The sequence below is a fragment of the Haliaeetus albicilla genome, chromosome Z, assembly GCF_947461875.1.
Source record: "Haliaeetus albicilla chromosome Z, bHalAlb1.1, whole genome shotgun sequence".
NCBI lineage: Eukaryota > Metazoa > Chordata > Aves > Accipitriformes > Accipitridae > Haliaeetus > Haliaeetus albicilla.
Genome location: NC_091516.1, coordinates 60,651,643 through 60,673,301, shown reverse-complemented (window position 1 = coordinate 60,673,301; position 21,659 = coordinate 60,651,643). Strand labels below are relative to the sequence as shown.

At 41.1% G+C, this 21,659-nt stretch overlaps 1 protein-coding gene across 3 annotated transcripts in view; it reads left to right on the top strand.

Moving 5' to 3' along the window:
- The window catches only part of ECPAS (Ecm29 proteasome adaptor and scaffold), a 66,284-nt gene that overhangs the window by 25,997 nt on the left and 18,628 nt on the right, over positions 1-21,659 (top strand). For all 3 annotated transcript variants that reach the window (XM_069776904.1, XM_069776903.1, XM_069776905.1), the window contains 19 exons: positions 47-96; positions 654-720; positions 826-948; positions 2,104-2,207; positions 3,254-3,377; positions 5,646-5,726; positions 6,485-6,713; positions 7,263-7,354; positions 9,119-9,253; positions 11,353-11,518; positions 11,935-12,107; positions 12,612-12,713; positions 14,268-14,391; positions 15,381-15,526; positions 16,640-16,694; positions 17,459-17,573; positions 18,523-18,588; positions 18,845-18,962; positions 20,885-21,052. In XM_069776904.1, the coding sequence (XP_069633005.1) occupies positions 47-96; positions 654-720; positions 826-948; positions 2,104-2,207; positions 3,254-3,377; positions 5,646-5,726; positions 6,485-6,713; positions 7,263-7,354; positions 9,119-9,253; positions 11,353-11,518; positions 11,935-12,107; positions 12,612-12,713; positions 14,268-14,391; positions 15,381-15,526; positions 16,640-16,694; positions 17,459-17,573; positions 18,523-18,588; positions 18,845-18,962; positions 20,885-21,052 (2,238 nt within the window). The remainder of the gene's footprint in view (positions 1-46; positions 97-653; positions 721-825; positions 949-2,103; positions 2,208-3,253; positions 3,378-5,645; positions 5,727-6,484; positions 6,714-7,262; positions 7,355-9,118; positions 9,254-11,352; positions 11,519-11,934; positions 12,108-12,611; positions 12,714-14,267; positions 14,392-15,380; positions 15,527-16,639; positions 16,695-17,458; positions 17,574-18,522; positions 18,589-18,844; positions 18,963-20,884; positions 21,053-21,659) is intronic.

Below are 21,659 nucleotides of genomic sequence, written 5' to 3'. Positions count from 1 at the left end.
GTATTTCTGGTTTTGCTGAATTTTATTTATTGTTTTATCATTCAAGGATTCAAAACTGCTGTCAATGGCATATTCAGCTGTTGGAAAACTCTCCAGGTAACAGAAGCACCATTTAAGCAGTGGGACATGGAATAATTTTTCCGGAATAATCTGTTAATTTATCAGCAGCAAGCTTTATGCCACCTGCCAATTTTGCAACTGAGCGTACAGTGCAGAGAAAAGCATTCTTCTTGTGACATCTCTAGAGGTGTAAAAAGAAATATGTTTTTAGCTGATAGATTCTCTAGCAGTCATTAATGGCAGCTCATGAATTATGCACAGAATTTAAGAAATGGTTCCACTTTCTGGATTGTCAGAAACTTAAATTTAAGGAATGTACAGCAAAGACCAGAGGGCATGAAGCTAGACAAGTGGTATTTTCAGTGGTAGTGCTGGTGACCTACATGATTGTTCATAGAAAATCTCGCTTTCCAAACTGTGTTAAGGTGGCATGTGCTGCTCCATGGTGGAAATGGGTAAGATAGAGCAAACTTTCTGTGCCCGCTCTGTTTTGTTTGACAGTTAAAAAGTGGGATGAGGGGAAGATCAGTGAAATGTGATGCATTTCAATTTAAAAAACCAAAACCTTCATGAATTAAAATATCTTGTTTCAGCCGAATGCCTCAGCTTTTTACCAAGGATATAGCACTGGTACAGCAGTTTTTTGAAGCTTTATGCAAGGTGGGTGCTGACAGGGCTTTGGGAAATTGTTAAATTTTGTGCTGGTTTTGCTTAATTCTTGTCACTGCACACTGTAAAGTGAAAACTTCTGGTTTTGTACTGCAGGAAGATGCTGATACGAGGCTTGCCATTCAGGAGGCCTTGTCTATGATGGTTGGAGCATACAGTAACTTGGAAGGAGCCCAGCGTACCCTGATGGAAGCTCTTGTAGCTTCTTATTTAATAAAGGTATTTTCAGTGGAGTTAAAATTAAGTACCTTGAAAAAAGAGCTATTCATTGTTTTCCTGTTTCCTGACACTTCCTGTTGCACACTTTTGGAACAGGTCTCCCTTTTCTTACTGAATGTATTGGCCTGTCTGGGAGAAGGGGGAGTGTGTATGCTCAGATGAAATATTTTTAATGCGGTACAGTGGCTGCAAGAAGGGTGACAATGCAGTTTTCTGTTTGTGTTCTGTTTTGCAAAGAAACAAAGCCATTGTGGTTGCACTGTATGTTTCTCATAGTCTCCTCCTAAGAAAACTCTGAGAAGTAGATGCTTCAAGGGCAGTATCTTGTGAAATGCTTTGTGAAAGCAAGAGTTTGTTAGAAAGGTTCATTCACTGCTAAGTGGGGAGTCCAGTGTGCTGTCTGATTTCTAACATTATAAGGCACCTGGGAACCTCCCCAGGACCTTAGCCTTGAGACACTAATCCAGAGGGAAGTGCACTTCACTGACTCTCTTACTTTACTATGTTGTTTGTGTCCAGAATTCCCCAGAGGTCTGGGTTTTCAGAAAGAGTGTTTTTTGTATACTCTGTGTTTGCATGGGTACTCAGGGTGACTGTGGAGGTATATGTATTTCTAGTGGTTGCACTAATAACTGTGTAAGATACTATTTTCATGTTGATGACTCTTTTGTCTGGGTGGTTGAGTGATCTAGGTCTCCAGGCAATACCATTTTGAGACTATCTGAACCCACCAGAGGGAATGACCACCCTAAGCTAATGTTTCTTTTCCAGCCCTGGCTGCGCTGCTCATAAGCGCAGCTCTGTTTTGTATGAACAGGTGATATATGTCATTCTTAATTTCAAAACTGGCTGGTTGGGGCAGTTCAGATGTCTAAGAATTAGCAATAACCCTGATTTATGATTCCCCCAAATGTGCATGTATTTAATTAAACATTTCATTCTCCACTTGTGTATATATGAGAAGCTAGCTTTCTTTTCCCTGTCTCCTGCCGTATGAAGAGTTAGCAAGAACAGTATCTCAAAATGTCTAAACTCTTTGAGTCATATTGGTACCAGAGGACAAAACAGATAACCAATGATTTACAAATGGTGAGTGCAAGTCATTAGTGTGTTCATTTAAAACTCAACCGTATGTTTCTGTCTCTTCTCTTTAAGCCTGAAGTTCAAGTACGTCAAGTGGCTGTGAAATTTGCTAGCACAGTATTCCCTCCAGATCATATCCCTTCCAGATACTTACTCCTGTTAGCTGCAGGAGACCCGTAAGTTATTTTACTTTATTAGTTATGGTCATGTATACATACACATACATATGTATATATTTGCATCCTGTATGTGTTTGGATGAAATATGAATGCATACATATCTGTGTACATATGTACATAAAAACACGCTCACTGAAAATCAGGTATCATAATTTGGAAATTAACCTTTACATAGGGGCATTCTTGACAGTTCTGTGCAGAACTGTTACTATGCCTTATGGTAGTCTTTGGCTTGGATTCTTTCACTTGTTTCAGATGAACTGCTGTCACTAAAGTGCTTCATGTTAATGATCAATTGCAATTGCAAAGTAAAAATACATTGACTGAAATCAGCTGTACAGTGGCTAGAAATTGTTTTTTTCCTGGCAAATTCTATCAGTCTGTTTTTAGTTTGTATTTGCAAAGAGCCAGGAGCATGCACTTGTGAGAGTTGCCACTCTCTGCTGAGGAGTAGTTGATTCATTAAATCACAGTAATCATTTCATTTGCAGTTTTTTGTCACTGCAATTTAAGTGGTGGGGGTTTTTTCCAACTTACTTTTAATTGCTTGATTTTTGATGTGAGTAGCTATTATGTAACTAAGGAAAGCTAAACAGATCAATTGCAGCAAACTGCTGTGTCATTGCAGTGTCAGCACTGTTTTAGGAGCTGATCTTCCTCTAAGTAGATGGTGATAAACTGGGTAGCTGTCAGCTGAAGCATGAATATAGGAAGCAGTGGGGAGGAGGAGCAGATAGGAAAACAAGGATGTGGGAACCAGGAACTGATGGTGAACACTAGCAGGATGTAAGAGGAGCAGAAGTAGGCTGATCCAGGCTGTTTTGCAGAGGCCACTCATCACTGTCCTTGTTCTTCCCCCTCTCTAAAATAAAAAAAAAATCATTAAAAGCTCTAATGCAAGCTTTTTTCCTTTCCTTTCAAAAAACCCACTTCTCATTTAAAAACTCTTCTCTCTCCCCCAGCTTCCCAAGATACCTTATTGCTCATTAAAGGCCATTTGTACTGTGCAAATAACGTCTGTTTCTCATCTTTTCTTCTGAAAGGCGGGAGGAGGTACATGGAGAAGCCCAGCGGGTGCTGAGAACATTTCCTGGTAAAAATGAAAAGGAGAGTTCTGGGAAGCAGATGCCTTCCTTCCCTGAAATGGTCCATTACATTCAAGACAAGGTATGCTGCGTCTGTCCCAGTAAATGGCAAATAGATGCCTGATGCTCAGGCATGTAGTGAGTGTGGTATTCCTTTCCCTGTATCCATCTTCCTCACCTACACTGAGGAATAAAGTTAGCTAAAATCACAGTGAAGACCACACATAGTATTGTATTGCCAAGATTAGCACTCATCGTTACCTTCTGCTGGTAATAATTGCAAGACATCCAGGTGTTGAGTGACAGGGAGGCAGATCCTTGAACAAAGGGATTATTTTGTTGTGATGCTGTTTGTGCAGAAGGTGTGTGGAGCGAGGAATCCAGTGTCCAAGGGTGATAATCCAGCATATTTCACAAACACAGTTCGCTCACAAACACCTTCTTGAAGGGTCAGTGAAGATTACCCTCTGGTTGGGCTGGTGAAAAATAATATTGTGCACAAACCAGAAAAAAGATTCTAGGCTAGGAAAGGAGATACTGAAACAAGTGAAGAAGTTTGGTTTGTTAAAGGCTTAATTATTCATCTTCATTGCAATCTGTGGAAATAGTGGCCTTGTAAATAACCTTTGACAAGTCTAGTGGAATGATATGCCAAAAACTGAGTTCACCCTCACTGTTTGCACTGAGAGATCATCTGGAGAGGTGTTAAAATCTAGTCTGTGTTACACTCTTCTGTGTATAGTAGCTATACTAGGCTTATAAGCTTTAAAGAAGAGGTGGAAAGTCACTGACAATACTTTTTTTTCCTCTGATATTATACTTTTTTTAAAAATGTCAGTATATAATATTGGAGCACATCTGGTTTTGCAACAGATCTGTGATAGCAGAACTCATACCTGAGAGATTTCTTGTGAAATTTTGTATACTCTGCTGGTGGTGTACTCTGCTGGTGTACTCTGCTAGTGTATGAAGCATTTGAAGCTTTTTGAAAAAACTTGCTTTTGTCCAAAATACTGGTTATTCAAATAGATATAAAAAAATAAGAAACCCATATTGAGTTTTAGATAACACTATTAAATGCCTGTCCCCTTGCAGTTAATTTTTAAGTTTTCCTTCACTTCTGTAATGTCACTAAATAACTGTGGATCAGCCTAGTTTAATCACTACTGAGAAAAACAAGATTCCCTCAGTCCTAGGTGAATTTTTAAAAAAATTTTTTTGAGCACTTTTCAGTGCTTCTTACTTGTCCTGAAGGCATATTGAAAAGTGCTGGAAGTACATTTCTTTGGTTATCTTGAAGTGTGAATTTTCACGTATCATGAATAATCTGCAAGTGTTGAAGATGTTTGAGAACTTTGTATGCATTGCTTGGCACAGCAGGCTGAGGAGCAAAATTACTTCCCTGCATCAGTTAGCATGATCCTTCTCTCCCTCTGCAAGAAGGTATATGTGAAAGAGTAGGACCTGATCTGCTGGGTATGGATGGGAACCCATTCTTCAAGGGCGTCATCTTCTGGTTCACTAATTCAGGTTTTCACTAATGGTTGTGGATGTCACTGAAGTTACAGTGCAGCAAAAGATCTGAGCATGTTAAGAGATTTGAAGATCTGTTGACTTCTGTGCAATGCCTTGTGTGTTTATTCAGATGCAAGGCTGCCTTGCTGAATCTAGCTCTAGCACTGATGTGCGTGTCGCCTAGAGAATACAGACATGCCTTTCTGCAGCGTTCGCAGTGGGTGTTATTGGAAACCTTCTGTTCGGATGTTTTTCTGCTGGAATATTCCTGCTTGTCAGAGCTAACATTTCCATGGAAGGGAGTTGCTTACTTTCTGCAGCAGCCTTCTGCCTAGCACTGCCTAGCAGTAGCAGGGTCTGAGAGACTCCGTGAGCTGGGCTGGTGCAGCTCAGGGCACCCATCATCTCCCAGTACTGGGGAAACCTGGCTGCTCTACAGCCTCTCCAGGCAGAGCTGCTATCTCAAAGCTTCCTGACTGCCTGCAGCTGGGGCTCCTCAGTTTGGAAGTTTGTAAGATACTTGTATTTAAATTCTAAAGCACTTCTTGTTTCCTGAGGGGAAGAAAGAATGTTGTCCTCCTCCAGCCTCCCCTGCTGTTCCCTCTCATGAATTCAGAGTTTCCACTTTCTGGGTTGATAGGGACGTCAAGTTGATGGACCTAAATTATACTATTACCAAGGGCACTGTGCCCTTCTTGTTATAGAACTGTTGTACATTTTCAGTTGCTAAGTGGAAGATAAACATAGTTGCATCAGCAAAATTTCCTTGACCGTTCCAACACCTCTGCTGTTCATGGGTCTGGATGTTCCACTCTTAATATACTCTGTTGTTTAGGCCTCTCACCGGATGAAAACTCCAGCTAAATATATGACTGGAACTGCAGCGTTGCCTTTCAATCCTGCCACATTTGGAGAGGTAATTGTCTGGATTTACTTCCTTGGATATGTCTCCCATTATTTATTTAGAGGATAGTGTAAGAAGCTAACTGTTACCATAAGTCACCCTACATTCTAAAATTCCTCCTATAAACAGATGTTGGGATTAACCCTCCTTCCTTTATCTGTCTGTCCTTAAATGGCAGTCTGAACAGGATTTTCATGGGGGATTGGGAGGAATGTTCCCCAGAGGGCTGCTCCACTGCTTTCTGCAGCGTACCTAATGTAATAGCTTGTCAGAGGGAGAACCTGGCAATCCTGTGCAAAAGTCCCATTATACTTCTTGAGGCTGTTCTTTTCATAGCAGATTCCCTGGCTTCAGTGATTTGTAGACACAAACTCAGGTGCAATGCAAGGTCTGCATTAGCAAAGCACGGGGTTGCATTTGTATGCATGCCAAATTGGTATAGGGTACAGGCTGAACTGCCTGCAAGGAGGTTGCATCAGCTGATGATAAACCAAAAGTCTGTGTATGACTTAATCTTTTGATAGTGATGGAGGCATTGTAGGTTGTCTGCTTACAGAGGTGTATTGCAGAAACTGATCCTAAGATTTGTTACACTTCATATTTGTACCTGTCTCCATGCTGACTCTTCTGTCTAGATTTGATTAAAGAAGAAACTGTCTTGTTGTGGTTACATTAAATACAGCAAATTCCATCTCTTTATTTTTTTCTCCTCCATGGTTTTGCAAATGCTCATGCACTCAGTATCCTGTGTTTTTCTCTTCTCTACTTAGATAGTTCTGTATCTGCGGATGTGTCTTGCTCACAGTGCAGGTGTGGTGCCAACCTCACAGAGCTTGGCAGATATGCAAGATCATGCTCCAGCCATTGGACGTTACATAAGAAACCTCATGTCTGGCAACCACATATCTTTCTCTTCCTCCTCCTCTTCAAAAAGTGCAGAAACCAACCCTGTACATGTATATATTGGCCTTCTTCAGCAGCTGTTAGCTGGTGTTGGAGGTAAGAAGCTGTGTGCAGCATCATCTGGAAGGAAAAAAGTCTTCTTTTACTAGAAATGAGTCACCATGCCCACGGCTTTGAACTTGGCTGCAGCAATCACAGAGTTGCAACATGGACTATATACTCTTCAGTTTAAACTTGTTCTTTTCTATGCTGTTGCATAGGTGTGAGAAAGCAGGACAGTAAATTGCAGCATCAGTTGGCGTAATGCTTTAAAATTGTGAGGCCAGGCCATTGTCTGTAACAGCTACCTCACCAGTGAATGCTATGTCTTCATCACTCGAATAATGGTGTACCTGCGACGTGTAGTCTTAAAGCACTTGAATGCCTTTAGAACAAATTGCTACCAGAATATTTGCTTCTATTAGTTTCCCTAATATTTCTGAGAAATACTATACCTTATTATTCTGTATTGTTTGTTATGCCTAGTAAATTGCAAATGAATGCTTTGAAATGCCTGATACTTCGTAACCTCTTTTTATCACTGATTGTTAGATTGTTGTAAATACCACAATTGTTTAATAACCTGATTCTTTGATTACTGTTTAGGTTTGCCAGTCATGTATTGTCTTTTAGAAGTTGTGTCAGTGTATCCAGAAAAACTAGCCACCAGATTTGTAGACAAAATGGATTGGATAAAGGTATGTTGAAAACCCTTTTTTTGGTTTATTTTTTTGAGTGGAGAGGGTTTCGCATTAGCAAAATCTGGCATTTTCCCATGGTGCAATGGAGTATTATTTCCAGGTATGCGCTTAATATGAAATGTGGTATTTCTCCTTACAGTCAACACCTCATGAGGTGTTATATGTAGCAGGGTAGGGAAAATTATTTTTTGGTCCTTTGGTGTTACTGATTTTGTTCATTGACCTACATGTTCTGGGTCACTGGGTCTATGTCACTGATTGTGTTGGTATAGTCAGTCAGTTTTTCCCCTTGATTAGAAGATCCATTAAACAGCAAAAGAAAACTAAAAACAAAATTCTGAAAATTTTTGAAGGAATTGTTTAACGATGGGAAGGTTCAAGTGGGAAGGTGTGCATAGCTTCTCAGAAAATGACATGAATTAGATCCCCAATTGTTTTAGAGCGCTTACTGTGGAGGTTTTTTATTTTTTGTATTAGCCTCAAATGAAAAAAACAGATAAACTGGGGCCTGCTGGGGAATGAGCCAAAGAGAATTCTGCTTTCCCTAGATTCTTTTTTCAGGCAACTTTCTGCTTTTTCATTATTTGCTTCAAGCATCCAGGATTTGCTAAGCTCTTACAGGTTGCCTTTGCTTTCATTGGGGGAATCTGGCAGAAAAAAAAACTTGGTCAAGTTAAAGAAAAATTAGAATGTGTTCTAATCATTTTTCCTGCTGATATCTGTGCTGCACTGCACTGTATAGTTTACCACATCTCATTTAAGTGCAGGTATGAACTTCAAAGGAGAGGACTTAAAAACATTTTCCTTTTCAGTATTGCTTGTAATTTGCCGAAAAACCTTCATTTTCTTTGGACTGTTGTCCCTTTGCAAAATTAAGCTTCTAGGAGTGGTAACTGATACTACCTAGTTCCAGAAGTATTGTTGTAAATCATCCTTTGTGTGATTTTGCTTTGCCAAGTGGAAGGAACAGGTCCAGGGGTTTTTTAGAAGTCAGCTATGTGATTTGATGCAAGTTTTGAGTTGAAGTTAGAGTTATGTTTCATGAGCCTGACAGATCTCATTTTCTTGTTTGTTTACTTGGCTCATTTTTGCTTCCTTTGTGGTGGCCCAGGCCATTCAAAGATTTGGGTGTGAATTTTTCACGTGAGTGTGTTGCATTATACATCAAATTAATGGCAGAGGTAAGATTGTATCTTAGCAAATGACCCAAGGCTTTCCAAACTGAACTTTTTAACACTTTAGATAATACAAGGTCTCTAATACAAGTGGATGAATTTACATTGAGAGCCATGATTTCCTGGACCCATTTTTTTTTGTCACCATTGGATTTAACTGGTTTAACCTCTTGAGGTTTTTTTTCCCTTTGATGAATACAAAGGAAATGGAAACCTCCAGTAGCTCAGGAAAAGTAGCATCTTGAAGGTTTTTTTTAGCTCAGTATGGATGCAAAATGTGGAAGCTCTAATCTGAAGACAAAATTCGGCCAACCGTTCAGTCAGCCTGTTTAATGCAGAACTGGTGGGTAGCCCTCTTGTGGCTACTGGTAATCTTCCTCATAAATGCTGTGTGTAATGAATGCTTTGCTGAACTGAGTGCTTTGTTTCTTGCTAAATGATAATGCTGTCAGTTTAAAGAGTGGTTTCTGAGTTCAGTACTATTTATGTAGCTGCATGACAGTTGTGCTTGTATATTGAAGCTCTGTATGAACAGACTGTATAAGAATCTGCTTCCATATTTTATGGTTTTTTTTAAAAACTGCAGAGCCTGATGAACACAAACAAAGAAGAAATGCGTGAGCTCGCAGCCCTGTTTTATTCTGTAGTGCTGTCTACCATGTCTGGAGATGAGCTTAGGGCCTCCTTGGAGCAGCTGATCAAGATGACAAAAGACAACCATGTAACTACCTTCCTTTGTCTACTTCTTGTTTTTTCTCATGTCATGTAATTGATAGGAAGTCTAGATCTCACAGTATGTCCAGGACGTATTAGCCTTAATCTGAGTGTAAAATTAACTAGCTGACTTGCAGCTGGACAGTGAGAAGGGATTTTTGTTGTAGGTGAGTGCAACAGCTCTTTAAATAAATTAATCCCCGAAGCTGTTGTTAAGGTCAATAGGAGGGTTTTCTGGCGGCAGTTCCCAAGCAAAGCCAGCACTGTTGTGTATTTAACCAGTTTTAGCCAGCTAAATATTCCTCATCCCGTTGAGCGGTAGCGGATCACACTACCCACCTCAGTTTACCGATTCCTTATTCGTGAACAACTACAGGTACCCGCGGAACTAAGACAATGTTTCACGCGTTAAAAGTTTAGCTCTCCCTCCCCTCCTGAGCCGTAGCTGCCTCCTGGCTCCTCATTGCCTCAGGGCCTTGTCCCGCCAGCAGCCTTTGCTGGGTGAGGGCTGGCTTCTCTCCTCCCACCCCACACGAAGCTCTGAGCAGCCTCCCTCTGCTGTATCGCTGCTTGGTGGGCTGTCCTGCCTTCTCTCCGCTGGCAGCGCCTTCCCCCTCCCATTATCCTTATCTCTACGAGCATGGAGACAGAGTCCTGAAAACAAATGGGGCAGGTGTGTCTTGAAGCCTGAAAGGGAGGGAAAGTAGCAGCATTTTTAGGTTATATTTCCCCAAGATGTTTTTATATCAGTGTCTTCGAAGGACTTAATGGGCCACCATTTTACACCAGCAGGTAACGGGCTCAAATGCTGACAAGAAGTGCTGATCGTTTTATGTTGTAATTAACAAACATGATTTATTTTGAGTCTGTGAAAGCTGTGTCTGTGAGCCAAAGCCATGTCATTACTCAGTTCTACATAGGGCACAGCTCCTGCGGTCACGAAGCCAGCACAGACAGGTGCCAGCCCCCCCACCGCTGCTTTCTGCCCCAGTCACCCGTGAAGCCATGGTTGACCTTTCACAGAACCTGGCTGAGAACAAAGAGGGATGTGAACCATGAAACAAGAAGAAGCAGGGTGTTCCCCTGCATTTTTGAGTTAGAGTCAGTTAGAGCTCCGGTTTGCTGCGAAAGTACAAACCCAGTTCAATCAGTACAGCTAGGGGTGGGGGTGATCTCTGGTGGCCCAGTAAGGACTGCGGTGTAAATGGATAGCTGAAGTGGAGACAGGGGAAGGACCCATCCTCAGCTGGCTTTGCTGCTGTGAGACCACAACGGGGAGCAGTCCCTGGTGGCCAAGCTGGGTTAAGGATCCCACCCTGGCAGCACAGTTGCACTGATGCAACTTTTTGCAGGGTTGTGATAAAAAACAGATACATGAACCAGTCTGAGTTTAAGCCCTGTCCCCTTCCTTTTTTAAAAAAAATTAAGGTAGCATTTAAGTCTCACAGCCTTATTTCTGCACAAAATCCTTCTGTTAGAATTCACCTGTGGGAACGAGCACTGTCATTAGGTAGTCTCAGCACCAAATCAGCATTGGAGAGATTAATGGTCTTGACATTTAATTGTAATAATTAGGTTTCACAATCTGTGGCCTACTGAACTGTGTAGAGGCATTGCCTTCAGTATTCTTAGGTCAAGTGTGTTCTCATTCCTAGCAATGCAAACCTAGAGTAATTACTGCTTTTTACCAAAGAGTACATTTTGTCCTCTTAATTTGAGTATGTCCAGTTTTTAAGTAGAGACAGCATAGTATTATCTTAGTTCACCTTAACAAGTCTGTACTTACAATTCAGATGAGTTGGACTTTTTAATAGGTTTTTTTGCCTACCTACCAAGGAGTAGACTTTAGGAACGAGTGCTGGTGATAAATTCTTAATCTGTCCTCCTAAGCCTCCTCTACGTTTTGTTTATTTATCTTAAAGGACTCCATCCATCAGAGAGCACTACCAATATCAAACTCTGTTGTTGCATTATGTGTTAGAACTCTGTATTCTTCAGGGTGCCTTCGCATCTGGTTTGTCCATATGTGTTTTTATATCAGTGCTTTGTGCAAAGTGTTACTTGCTTTGAAAATGAGATTTTCTGCATTGTTGGTGTTGTCTGTAGAGCCCGGAGGTCCAACATGGATCCTTGCTGGCTTTGGGATTTACAGTAGGAAGGTACTTGGCCAAAGGGAAAATCAGAACAATGGAGCTACATGACATAGAACAGCCAAACACTGCAGTCATGCCGGAACAAGAACAGCTCATAAAGTCGACAACACAGACAATAGGTAACTTCCTGCCTAAGACTTTGCTGCATGTAACAGTTGTTTTTTCAACTGCTGCAGGCTGAGGACTTTTCGAAGATATTCAGCCCATAGAAACTGTAATCTTGACTTCACTTTCTGTGATAGAATTTATAGCCTGTAAAAATGTCATCTGATTAGATGTATGGACATAACCCTTTTCAACAAGAATTAGGTGGACTCTTAGCTCATAGACCAACAAAGCAAAATTGGGAGCGGTACCACTGCCTAGACATCTCTCAGTGTCTCCTTTCACTTTGATTTTGTTGTAGCATAATGCTTCCTACTAGCTGTAGAGAACATAAACACTTTGCCTCTTGCATGGGTAAAATATAAGTGCCTGCCTGCCTACTGCTAAATAATACAAAATCCAAGTCATCCTGTTTTGTTTTTTCCGGTAGGTTCTTTTCTGGACAGCACCTCTCCCTTCCTCGTGGTGGCTGCTTGTACAGCTCTTGGGGAGATTGGCAGGAACGGCCCCTTGCCAATCCCCAGTGAAGGAACAGGATTTACAAAGCTGCAACTTGTTGAAAGCTTATTGGCCCGAATCCCTTCCAGCAAGGAAACAAATAAGGCAAGACTTTGTAGTGCTGCTACGATTCTTGTTAATTTCTGGAATGCTCTGTCCCCAGGTTTATGTATTACCTACCAAACTCAGCCTCATTTTTTAAAGGAGTTAGGCTTATTGTTGGCTTTAGTGAGTCAGAATTAGGCTAAGGTTTTCGGAATTAAGCTAAGGGTCTTTCCAGTGTTGTCTAGCAGTTGATCACTTGTGCTTTCTATAGTCACAAGTAGGAGCTTAAGAGATGAAAACTATAAATGGTCATAATTTTGATTCAAGAAAAATGGGAATATTTTCTTTTACCTGGAAATAATCCTCAAAGGTAACAGGACATGTGTTTTGATCTGTGTTTTGGAAGAGAGGTGCACCGATTGATCTAATAAGTCACTTGCACGTCTAACTTCTGGTACCTTAAGTGAAGCTTCAGCAAGGGTGAGGAAGAGTGGGTGTAAAGTGTATCTCCTGGACTTATAGGAAGGTTATGTGATGGTGTTGTTTTTTTTGTTTGTATTTAAGATGAAGGAACGAGCAATACAAACATTAGGTTACTTTCCAGTGGGAGATGAAGATTTTCCCCACCAGAAGCTACTGTTGCAGGGTTTAATGGATTCTGTGGAGGTGAGGCACGATTAATGTATTACTCTTTATACTGCAGTGAGTATTTCTATTTGAATGCTTTTTATATACTCTAGAGCCAGGTTTACAAGGGGAGCTGTCTTTTTGTAATAGTGCCTCTGGGTTTTTTAAAACTGTCTTGAAATAGAGAGCAGAGGTAGGTTTTGGACGTATAAAATGTTTTATGCCACAGTTTAAAAACTTGCCGGTCGAGGTTTCTGCCCCAGTCTCTGAGAAGAGTATGTGTTCCCTTTCAGGAGGACTACCTGTATGTGTAAAATCTTAAGAGCTTATAGTAATGAAACCATAGGTCTGTACTTTGGCCTTCGAAAGTACTCTAAAAGTACTTAATATAAATACACCTTCTTTTTCATCTGAACTACATCAGCTGTACAACTCACTTGAATTAGAAGCTTTGTTTATAGGAATATATTTATCTGTTGTCAGTCTAAATGCATCAGTGTAGCACACTGTGTTCTTTCGCAGTACTTCAGAGCTGCTACACATATTGCAATATACCAGACAGCAAAATTAAAAAGTCAAGGAGCTTTTTCAGTGTTCTTCATTTACCGCTTATCTTTCTTCCTTATTCATACTGACATAGGATTCAGCATTGTAGAAGCAGCTATTGAGTATCGGACAGGCTGCCTTTGCTGAGTCCACCCAATCTGAGGTGATCATCAGATAGTAACACAAGAATAGTAACACAAGAATAGTAACACAAGAATAGTAACACAACCATTAAAATGTTTCTAAGTGTCGTGTTTATCTCCCGTGACTGCTTAGGGACATTACGGCTTCCTTTAGAAAATGTACTTGAAAAAGACCAATTTATCTTCAATTGCAGGAAGCTAAGGGCTTACTTCACCAAATGCCTGAGCATTTTGTACTTGCAGAGAGTAAGGAAAGCAATCAAGGAGGTACTCAGCAGGTTTGGAAATTGGTTCTTATGACTCAAGATTCATCATAAGTAATGACAAAAAATTGGCAGAGTTCTGCACATTCTGTTCCTGAGGGCTTAGAGAATAATGGAAAGAAGACAGAGAAGCGAAGCAAAGTATTGTCTGAATTCATTTAATGTGAAAAACAAATTTGTGCATCTCTTAGTGATGATCAACTTCTGGATAGAATTACAGGATAATCTTTTACTACTGCATACTATAACAAAGCCACAGTCATTTTCCTTAATAACTGGCAGTCTTGTTCTAACTTTGTTTTATTTTCATCCTGTCCCTCCAATTTTTTCTGTTCAGTAAGTTGAACTTTTGCAGAGACTAGCAAATGCTTTGTAGGAGGTATGCTTTAAAAATAAGCATGTAAATCTTAGCTCTTACCATTTGTTTTGGAGAGTTTGACATTGGTTCACTTTCCATCAATTTAAGTTGGTCTGAGGTCCCACATGGTGTCAGAAGCTCACCAAAAGAGTGATCTTACTGCAAATTGTGTGAGAATTGGTGTTAGGAGAGAGACTGTGGTTTTGTGGAGTGAGTGCCAAAAGGTGTGTGTTTGCTGAATGTTTAATTAGCACTGTCAGTGAGGCTCTGTTGTGTTTTTCAGGCCAAACAAATAGAACTGCAGTTCACCGTTGGTGAAGCTATTACCAGTGCTGCTGTAGGAACCAGCTCCGTGGCTGCACGTGATGCATGGACAGTCACAGAGGAGGAATATACCCCTCCTTCAGGTATGTCTTCCTCATACAGGGGCTGGGTTGAAGAACGTAAAATCTCACAGTTCTGGGCTAACACTGGGCTCCATAACTTTATTTTTGTGGTGTTTGATTTATAACAGTAGCAGTAAGAGACATTCTGTGTTTGTTAATGCACTGCTCAGTATTCTGCAATGCTGATTATATACAGGTCATTTCACCTCTTCAAGTCCATCTGCTCAGACGGTAGAAGACTTTATTTCCTGTGCTGTTTAAATAGCTTCTTGCTGAAATCTAATTTATTGCCACTTGACACTGCATTTGTTTTATTTTTTTTCATTTTGGTTTGCTATTTCGGGTTAGTTTTAGGTTTAACATACACAAACCTTTTAAAATACTTTGAAGCCTGCGCTGGAAAACAGGGTTATAAAATTAAATTGCAAGTCTTTTTCCAACAACTTGGAGTGATATGATTAAGTGACATTTACATGCAGTAAATGCAGAAATTTTACTTAAGGACTAAGATTCTGTACCCTTTGAAATACAAGAATGACAAAATGCTAGCTTCAAAACAGGGAGCTGTAAATATCAGCCTCAGACCTACAAACAGGTGTTTTAATATTGTGAGTGGTCTTAGGTCTCTAGTGTACACAAAGCTGAGCATGTGTGGAATGGGGTAGAAACCGAACCCTGCTGTTGCTCCAGAAGTTTTGAGTCCTAACCAAAAAAAAAAGTACTGCACTGAGTCTTACACAGTATGAGTGGTACCTCTTCATGGCCACAGGCTCTGAAACACTTTCATGAAGGGTTAGGAGGACTCTGGTCAGTGTTTCTGTTAGGAGAAATACTTTCCCAGTGACTCCAGTGAAGGCTTTTCCTAAATAAGCAGAGATTAAGCTGTCACCTGAGTACTCATGGGCTGATTAGGTTTTCATTGCCACTGCACATTATATTGAAATTACACATGGGTGTGGCCGATTCTTAAAGCTTCTCCCCTCCCCTCTACCTTTCTTTCTTTCATATAGATTTGAAAGTGAATGACGTGGTTCCCTGGGTCCTAGACCTTATTTTGAGCAAGCACATTATCAGCCCGAACCCACATGTAAGGCAGGCAGCTTGCATCTGGCTTCTGTCAATGGTGAAGAAGCTGAGTACACACAAAGCAATTAAGGTAAGAAATACATCCTTTCCAACACTCGCTCCTTGTCCCTGTTTTTGCTTCTCTCCTCCTTTCTGTCCCTTCCTTCCCCTTCACTTCCATTGCCTCATTCCCCCCAGTGCTGCTGCAGTCCTTACTGAGGTCTTTTCAAGACACGGCTTATCTTTTGTTACTAGAGGAAGATACTAACTGGCATATGAACGAGGCTGTTTGGCACCTTTGTAAACATCTGACTTGCACTCTAGTCCGAGTGAGCTTAGTTTAAATAGCTGTTGTAAGATGAAGTAGCAGTACATCTTCCCTTGAGAAGAAGAGGTTGGTGTCTGTATAGTTTTTAGGATTTATTTCTGGAAAATATTAAAAGCAGGTCTAGGAGGAGAAGAAGGGGGAGAACTAGATGGAATTCCTGGACTCATTTGTGTCACAGAGTTTATCACAACTTTGGTACCTAGGAGCAGTTATGTGCTTCATGTACTGTGTATTTTTGGTGCACTTTGATGAAAACTTTATACTTAGGGTACTTGTCTGTAACAAGAGAATGTGAAAGGACCAATACAAGGACTTAATAAAGTATTCCCAACCAAAATGCTGTCTCTCTGCATAGAGGTACTACAGACTGTGATGGGACCATGTAACCATTTTGTGCTCTTCAGCTAATGATAAAGAGCTTTGGGACAATAGGTGCTTTGCGAATGTAAGCTGTTACATGTAAAACCTTGCCACATATTACACTTGCCTAAACAATGGACCTTGTGGGAGGTGGCAAAATCCACTAGTTTGCGGATGAAGAAAAGACGTCCTCACACAGAGGATAGCCCCATCTGGCTGCAAGCTGGATTTATGGCACATTACTGCCATGTATTAGACAAGGAAAATAAAATGTGTGGCTTACTAATGGCATAGTAGCTGTAAAAGGGTGCTGGACAAATAACTGTTCTCTTCTGTGAATGTCAGGCTGCTGCTTACCTGTCTGGAAAGGAGGGCAGTTCATGTTGCAGGTGAAGCTCAAATAGGCAACTCCATTGATACAGTAGCCTCTGTTTATCTGTTAGGAACTTGCCTTGAGACCAGACAAAGGATCCAAAGCCTGAGATAAAAATAATGTCCTTTTTTCTCCTCTTACAGTCTCATCTCAAGGATATTCAAAGTGCATTTGTTTCAATTCTGTCAGATAGTGATGGTAAGTACTATCACATCTTAAGAGTTGTGTCTTTTGGGAGGCTTTTAACAGAACAGAGGGAATTTTTGAACAGGCAGGAGGTCACCTACATCCTCTCTGTCAGTCGGCATTGAAAGATGACTGTAGAAACATCCCATTTCTGATGTAGTAAGAATGATTTCTTTTCCAGACATTGCATGTAGAGATAAACACAGCTTTTTTCTGCGCTTTGCTAGCCAAGCATTTGCCCCTTCAGTTTCTGTAATAACAGAAACTGTTCGGTGGTGCTACTTCTGCTCTGCTTTGGGCAGCAAGATGCGTATCACAGAGTTCTGCATGGACAGGAATTCTAAGCTCTCTTTAAGCTAGCAGATTTTGACTTACAGGTCTACCCATGGCAGCTAGTGGAAGGGGTGGCATCCAGCAGCCTATCTGAAGCTCACTGAAGTTGAAGAGAGTATTACCATTAACTTTGCTGAATTTCAGGGGCCAGCAGTGTGTCAGAATACCTGCGGCTCTTGGAAATCTCTGTGTTATATCAAAACATGCAGTGACAATGTTAACACGAAGATGTCACCTAATTTGATGGGGAATATGCATTCAGAACAAATTGCTGCTTCAGGATGCAAAGCTTGTGCTTTGCCAGACTAGATCTGCTCTGAAGTGGAGAGCTGTGAAGAGCTCCATTTGCTAGATCATGATTTTGCTTGACTCTTGTTTTTGAAATTTGTGTGTTACTTAATTACATACTTATCTTTGATTTTACATTGTAAAATCTCTTGCAGAGCTTAGTCAAGATGTTGCTTCAAAAGGTCTTGGCCTGATATATGAACTAGGAAGTGAACAGGATCAGCAAGAGCTAGTCACCACACTTGTTGATACCCTTATGACTGGGAAAAGGTACAGTGAGCTCAGAACACAGTGAGAGAGTACTCTGAGCTATGTGTCTGATGGGAACAAAAATGTGCCTCTCTTGTGTGTGGAAAGGGATGTTTGGTGGCCAAGGGCAAATCAATATCCATATATTCCCAGTGGGTCAAACTGGGACATTTCTTAATTCAGCTTAGACTTTGTTGTGACTGAAGTTGTTCTGGTTTTGTTCCATTCAACAATGCTTCAAAATAATGATTCAGTCCTGATTCAAGCAGTTCAAATCTGTTGGGGTTTGGTTAGATTTCCTACTGGCTGCGTTGTGTAATTGTAAAGGACAATGACCAGTTGCAGCAACTCTGCACAATGTGAATATTGCAGAAGAGGGGACTTGCTTGTGCCTGAAATGTACCTTTTGCTGAAAAAGTGTTGTTAACAGTCACTTGTCAGCTTTGGTGAGAAAAATGCTGGTCTTCCAGGACTCCTGGCTAGTACTTATGTCAGTCAGTGCTGGAAATGCTCTTTAACAACCTACTCCTGTGTAACCTGGTGTGGGTGTGGCCACTATGAATGACAAAATCCTAGGCTGGGAGCGTGGGGATGCAGTGGTGGTAAACAGGAAGAGATTAGATGAATAGAAATTGTATTTTTTAATTTTGAAGTAGAGATTTGCTGTCCATTATATGGCTTGTGTCTGGGCAGAAATAAAAAGCCATCATTCAGTGTTTTGACTTTTTACCTTCTGACTGCACAGCAAAACTTTCTGCAGCATCTCCTTAACTTTACATATGATGCAGGTTAATGAAATTCCTTGCACTGTGTGTGGCTTTGCACACCTGTGTGTTTTTTATGGGATTGGAACTGAAAGAACAAGAAGTTACTGAGTTAATAAAGCAAAACAAATTAACTTGTTCTGTAGCATGCAGGCAATTCAAGGGTAGAGTTTGCTGAAGCTAATACTGGACCTCTTTTCTACCAGAGCCAAACATGAGATGACTGGAGAAACTGTGGTGTTTCAAGGTGGCCTGAGCAAAACCCCAGATGGGTAAGTTTACTGGCAGTCTCAATGACAGAGACACAGTCAGTGCTGAAACAGTATTCCCTTGCTTATAAATCTGCTTCCTGAGGTTTTTGTTCCTTCTTGTTCTCTAAGTTACCAAGGCTATTTTCTTCTAGTACAGATAGGGTATTCACTCCTCTCTCTCTCTCTGCTTTAGGCTGTGATTTGACTATAGCTCTAGCTATTATGGCATTTGTGTAGCTAAAAGTAGTGACACTGATTTCCCTTCTGCTTTCCAAAGTCAAGGCCTGTCTACCTACAAGGAGCTTTGTTCCCTGGCAAGTGATCTCAATCAACCAGACCTGGTGTACAAATTCATGAATCTGGCCAATCATCATGCCATGTGGAATTCTCGGAAGGTAATTTGCTGCTTTCATGCCGCTTTCATTCCCACTGTGAACTCTGGAAACAACAACTGCGTTTCTTTAGCTCTGGTTATGTGATCTATGGATAACTGTAGATGGAGGCTATTTGTTCACACTTTGGTGTCAGGTCCAGTGCAAATGTACCAGCCTGTGAAACAAATTTAGGATTACTTGAAATTCTTACAAAAAGAACTGGTATCACAAGGTTCATGTCATCCTACATTCCCCTCTGAATCAACTGTGATCCTTTGCTTGTACTTTTGAGTGTGCTTAGATGCCAGGTCTTCATGTGTTCAAACAGTGAGATAATACTTTCAAAACTGGATGAATTTTCAAATGCCAGATAAAGTGACCTTTTACGTAAAAAGGCAGAGCAAGAAGTATTCAGCAGTAAGTTGCTAAAAAGCCAGTTGACAATACACCAGTTTAATCACTGTTGTCAGAAGTCTCCTTTTTCAACTCAAGTCTTGATATTTTAAAGCTACTGGGACCTTTGGCAAAGCCAAAATACTATTGGATCCACTTCCTGCCAAAAAAAGCAGCATCATAAATTTGAAGATTTAAGTATACTTTTCAGAGCTTTAACCTGGGGACTTTTTCACGGGCTTTACATAAGCATGGAAGAACTTGTTTTGTCCCTGGGAGCAGGCAGAGCTCCTTTCATGTGCTTTCATGCAGAAGACCCAGGTAGCTGCATCTACTGTATTGCACCTTTCATGCTTGCTACCTGAGGTTTTGAGTCTTTGGCAACACCATTTAGTGCAAAAAACAAGCCCCAGCATTAACTTTCATCCAGAGTTTGACAAGTCAGCATGTCTCTCAAGACTTCCCTGTCTTGGCACTGGGACTTCAGAAGCACAGGAGCAGAGTTAGGTTCCTGACCCTTGTGGAATTTCACCAGCTAGGATGAGTCAAGAAAATCCACTCAGCAACTGTAGGTTGACCTTTGGCATTTGAGGAATTTGGAGAATCATTTAAGTTGAAGGGGGTGTCTGGAAGTCTGTGCTCCAAATGTCCACACAAGAGCTAGGCACAGCAAGCGATTCAGAGCCTTGCAGGTGATGCCTCCCTTTTCCTTATACTTAATGTAGCCTCTTGCTCATCAGAGCAGTGGTACTAAGAGCGTGTTTTTTATTACCCTTCCTTTTCTAGACTAACCCAGACAGCACACACTGTCCTGTGAAATACCTAGCATGGGGTTTTAAGTGGCAGCTTTTGACACTGCAAGTCAGGAAACATGAAGTCATTAGAGGCAGTCACTGCACTGCCTGTATTGAGCAATTTCTTTTTGGGCTGTCCTGCCAAATCCCATGGGACTTCATGAGCAAAGGGTGAGCATCAGTTCCACTGTGTTAGAATTGACAGTGGAATTGACAGTGTTGGAGAAAGAAAAAAGAGTATGGAAGAATACTTGAGTTTAAAGTAAATATAGACACATGCAAAATGATAATCCTCGGATATTTCAGGTTGTAGGGCTAAGGTAGAGTTGTTTTATTTTTAGTTTTTCAATTCCTAAGTTATTCTGGTTCTTTTAAATGCAGCAGAGTTCTAGGGAAGCACCCTCACCAGTTTTTTTGAGAAAGAATCTCTTTCAGAGGAACTTACTCAAGTCTTCATTGTTGAAATTCTCCACCACCACTTTTGCAAATGAGGTCAATTGGTATTTTGAAATGAAGGTTGGAGAGAAGGAAGTTTTGAAGTAGTATGTTGTCTGCTGAGTGTGATTGTATACTTGAGATCACTGTGGTACTGTGGCACTGATGTGGGGCTAATTCTGGTACCATTCTAGTCCTTTTGATTTGGTCTAAATCTAAACTCTGTCAGTCCACTCTGCCACTGACTGTGGCGTGCCCAGGAGCAATAACTGAGTGAGTGAGCAGATTGTTTCAACAAATACTCTCTTGTCATCATTTCAGGGAGCAGCTTTTGGTTTCAATGTGATAGCTGCCAAGGCTGGAGAGCAGCTGGCTCCATTTTTGCCCCAGCTTCTTCCCCGGCTCTACCGTTACCAGTTTGACCCCAACCTGGGCATTCGACAGGCAATGACCAGCATTTGGAATGCCTTGGTCACTGACAAGTCAATGGTGAGTGAGCAACGAAGTGCAGAGAGGTGGGTTTGCTGCTAGCCAGCAGCACCTCAGAGGTCCTCACAGGACAGTTGCATCTTGTGAAAGGAGGGGCTGTGCAGAAAGGGTTGAGGTATTGTCCTACAGAGAAAGAGGTGCTTGAATCCATGGATGAGTTGGAGGATGTGCAGAGGTTTTGCATTGCCTCTTACATATGAAAGGATGTTGCAGACCTTGTTTCTGCTGCCAGTATTCAAGTTTATGATCTACTTTACTTAAAGTGAGGTCTTTCCACACTTCGATATTGCTTTGATATTGCTTGTGAGAAGCTTTTCAGGAATCCTTGTGGTCTAAGATGCCCTTCCTAGAGCAAGAGCATCTAAGTAGAAGGACTAAGGGCCTTTCCTCCTTTCTTGTCATCTCTGTCACAGCGTTAAGCCCTGAAGCAGTGCAGAGAAAGGCATGTCTAAAGCAAAGTCAGAGTAAGTTTATGTGTAGTCAGCTCTGGCAAGCATTAGTTCATCTCCTGTGGCTGGCAGCAGGTTGTATAGTCCAAAAGCACCTTTTTTTTTTTTTTCAGAGTACAGGACAAGGATGCATGGTCCATGCTTGTTTCATGATTTTT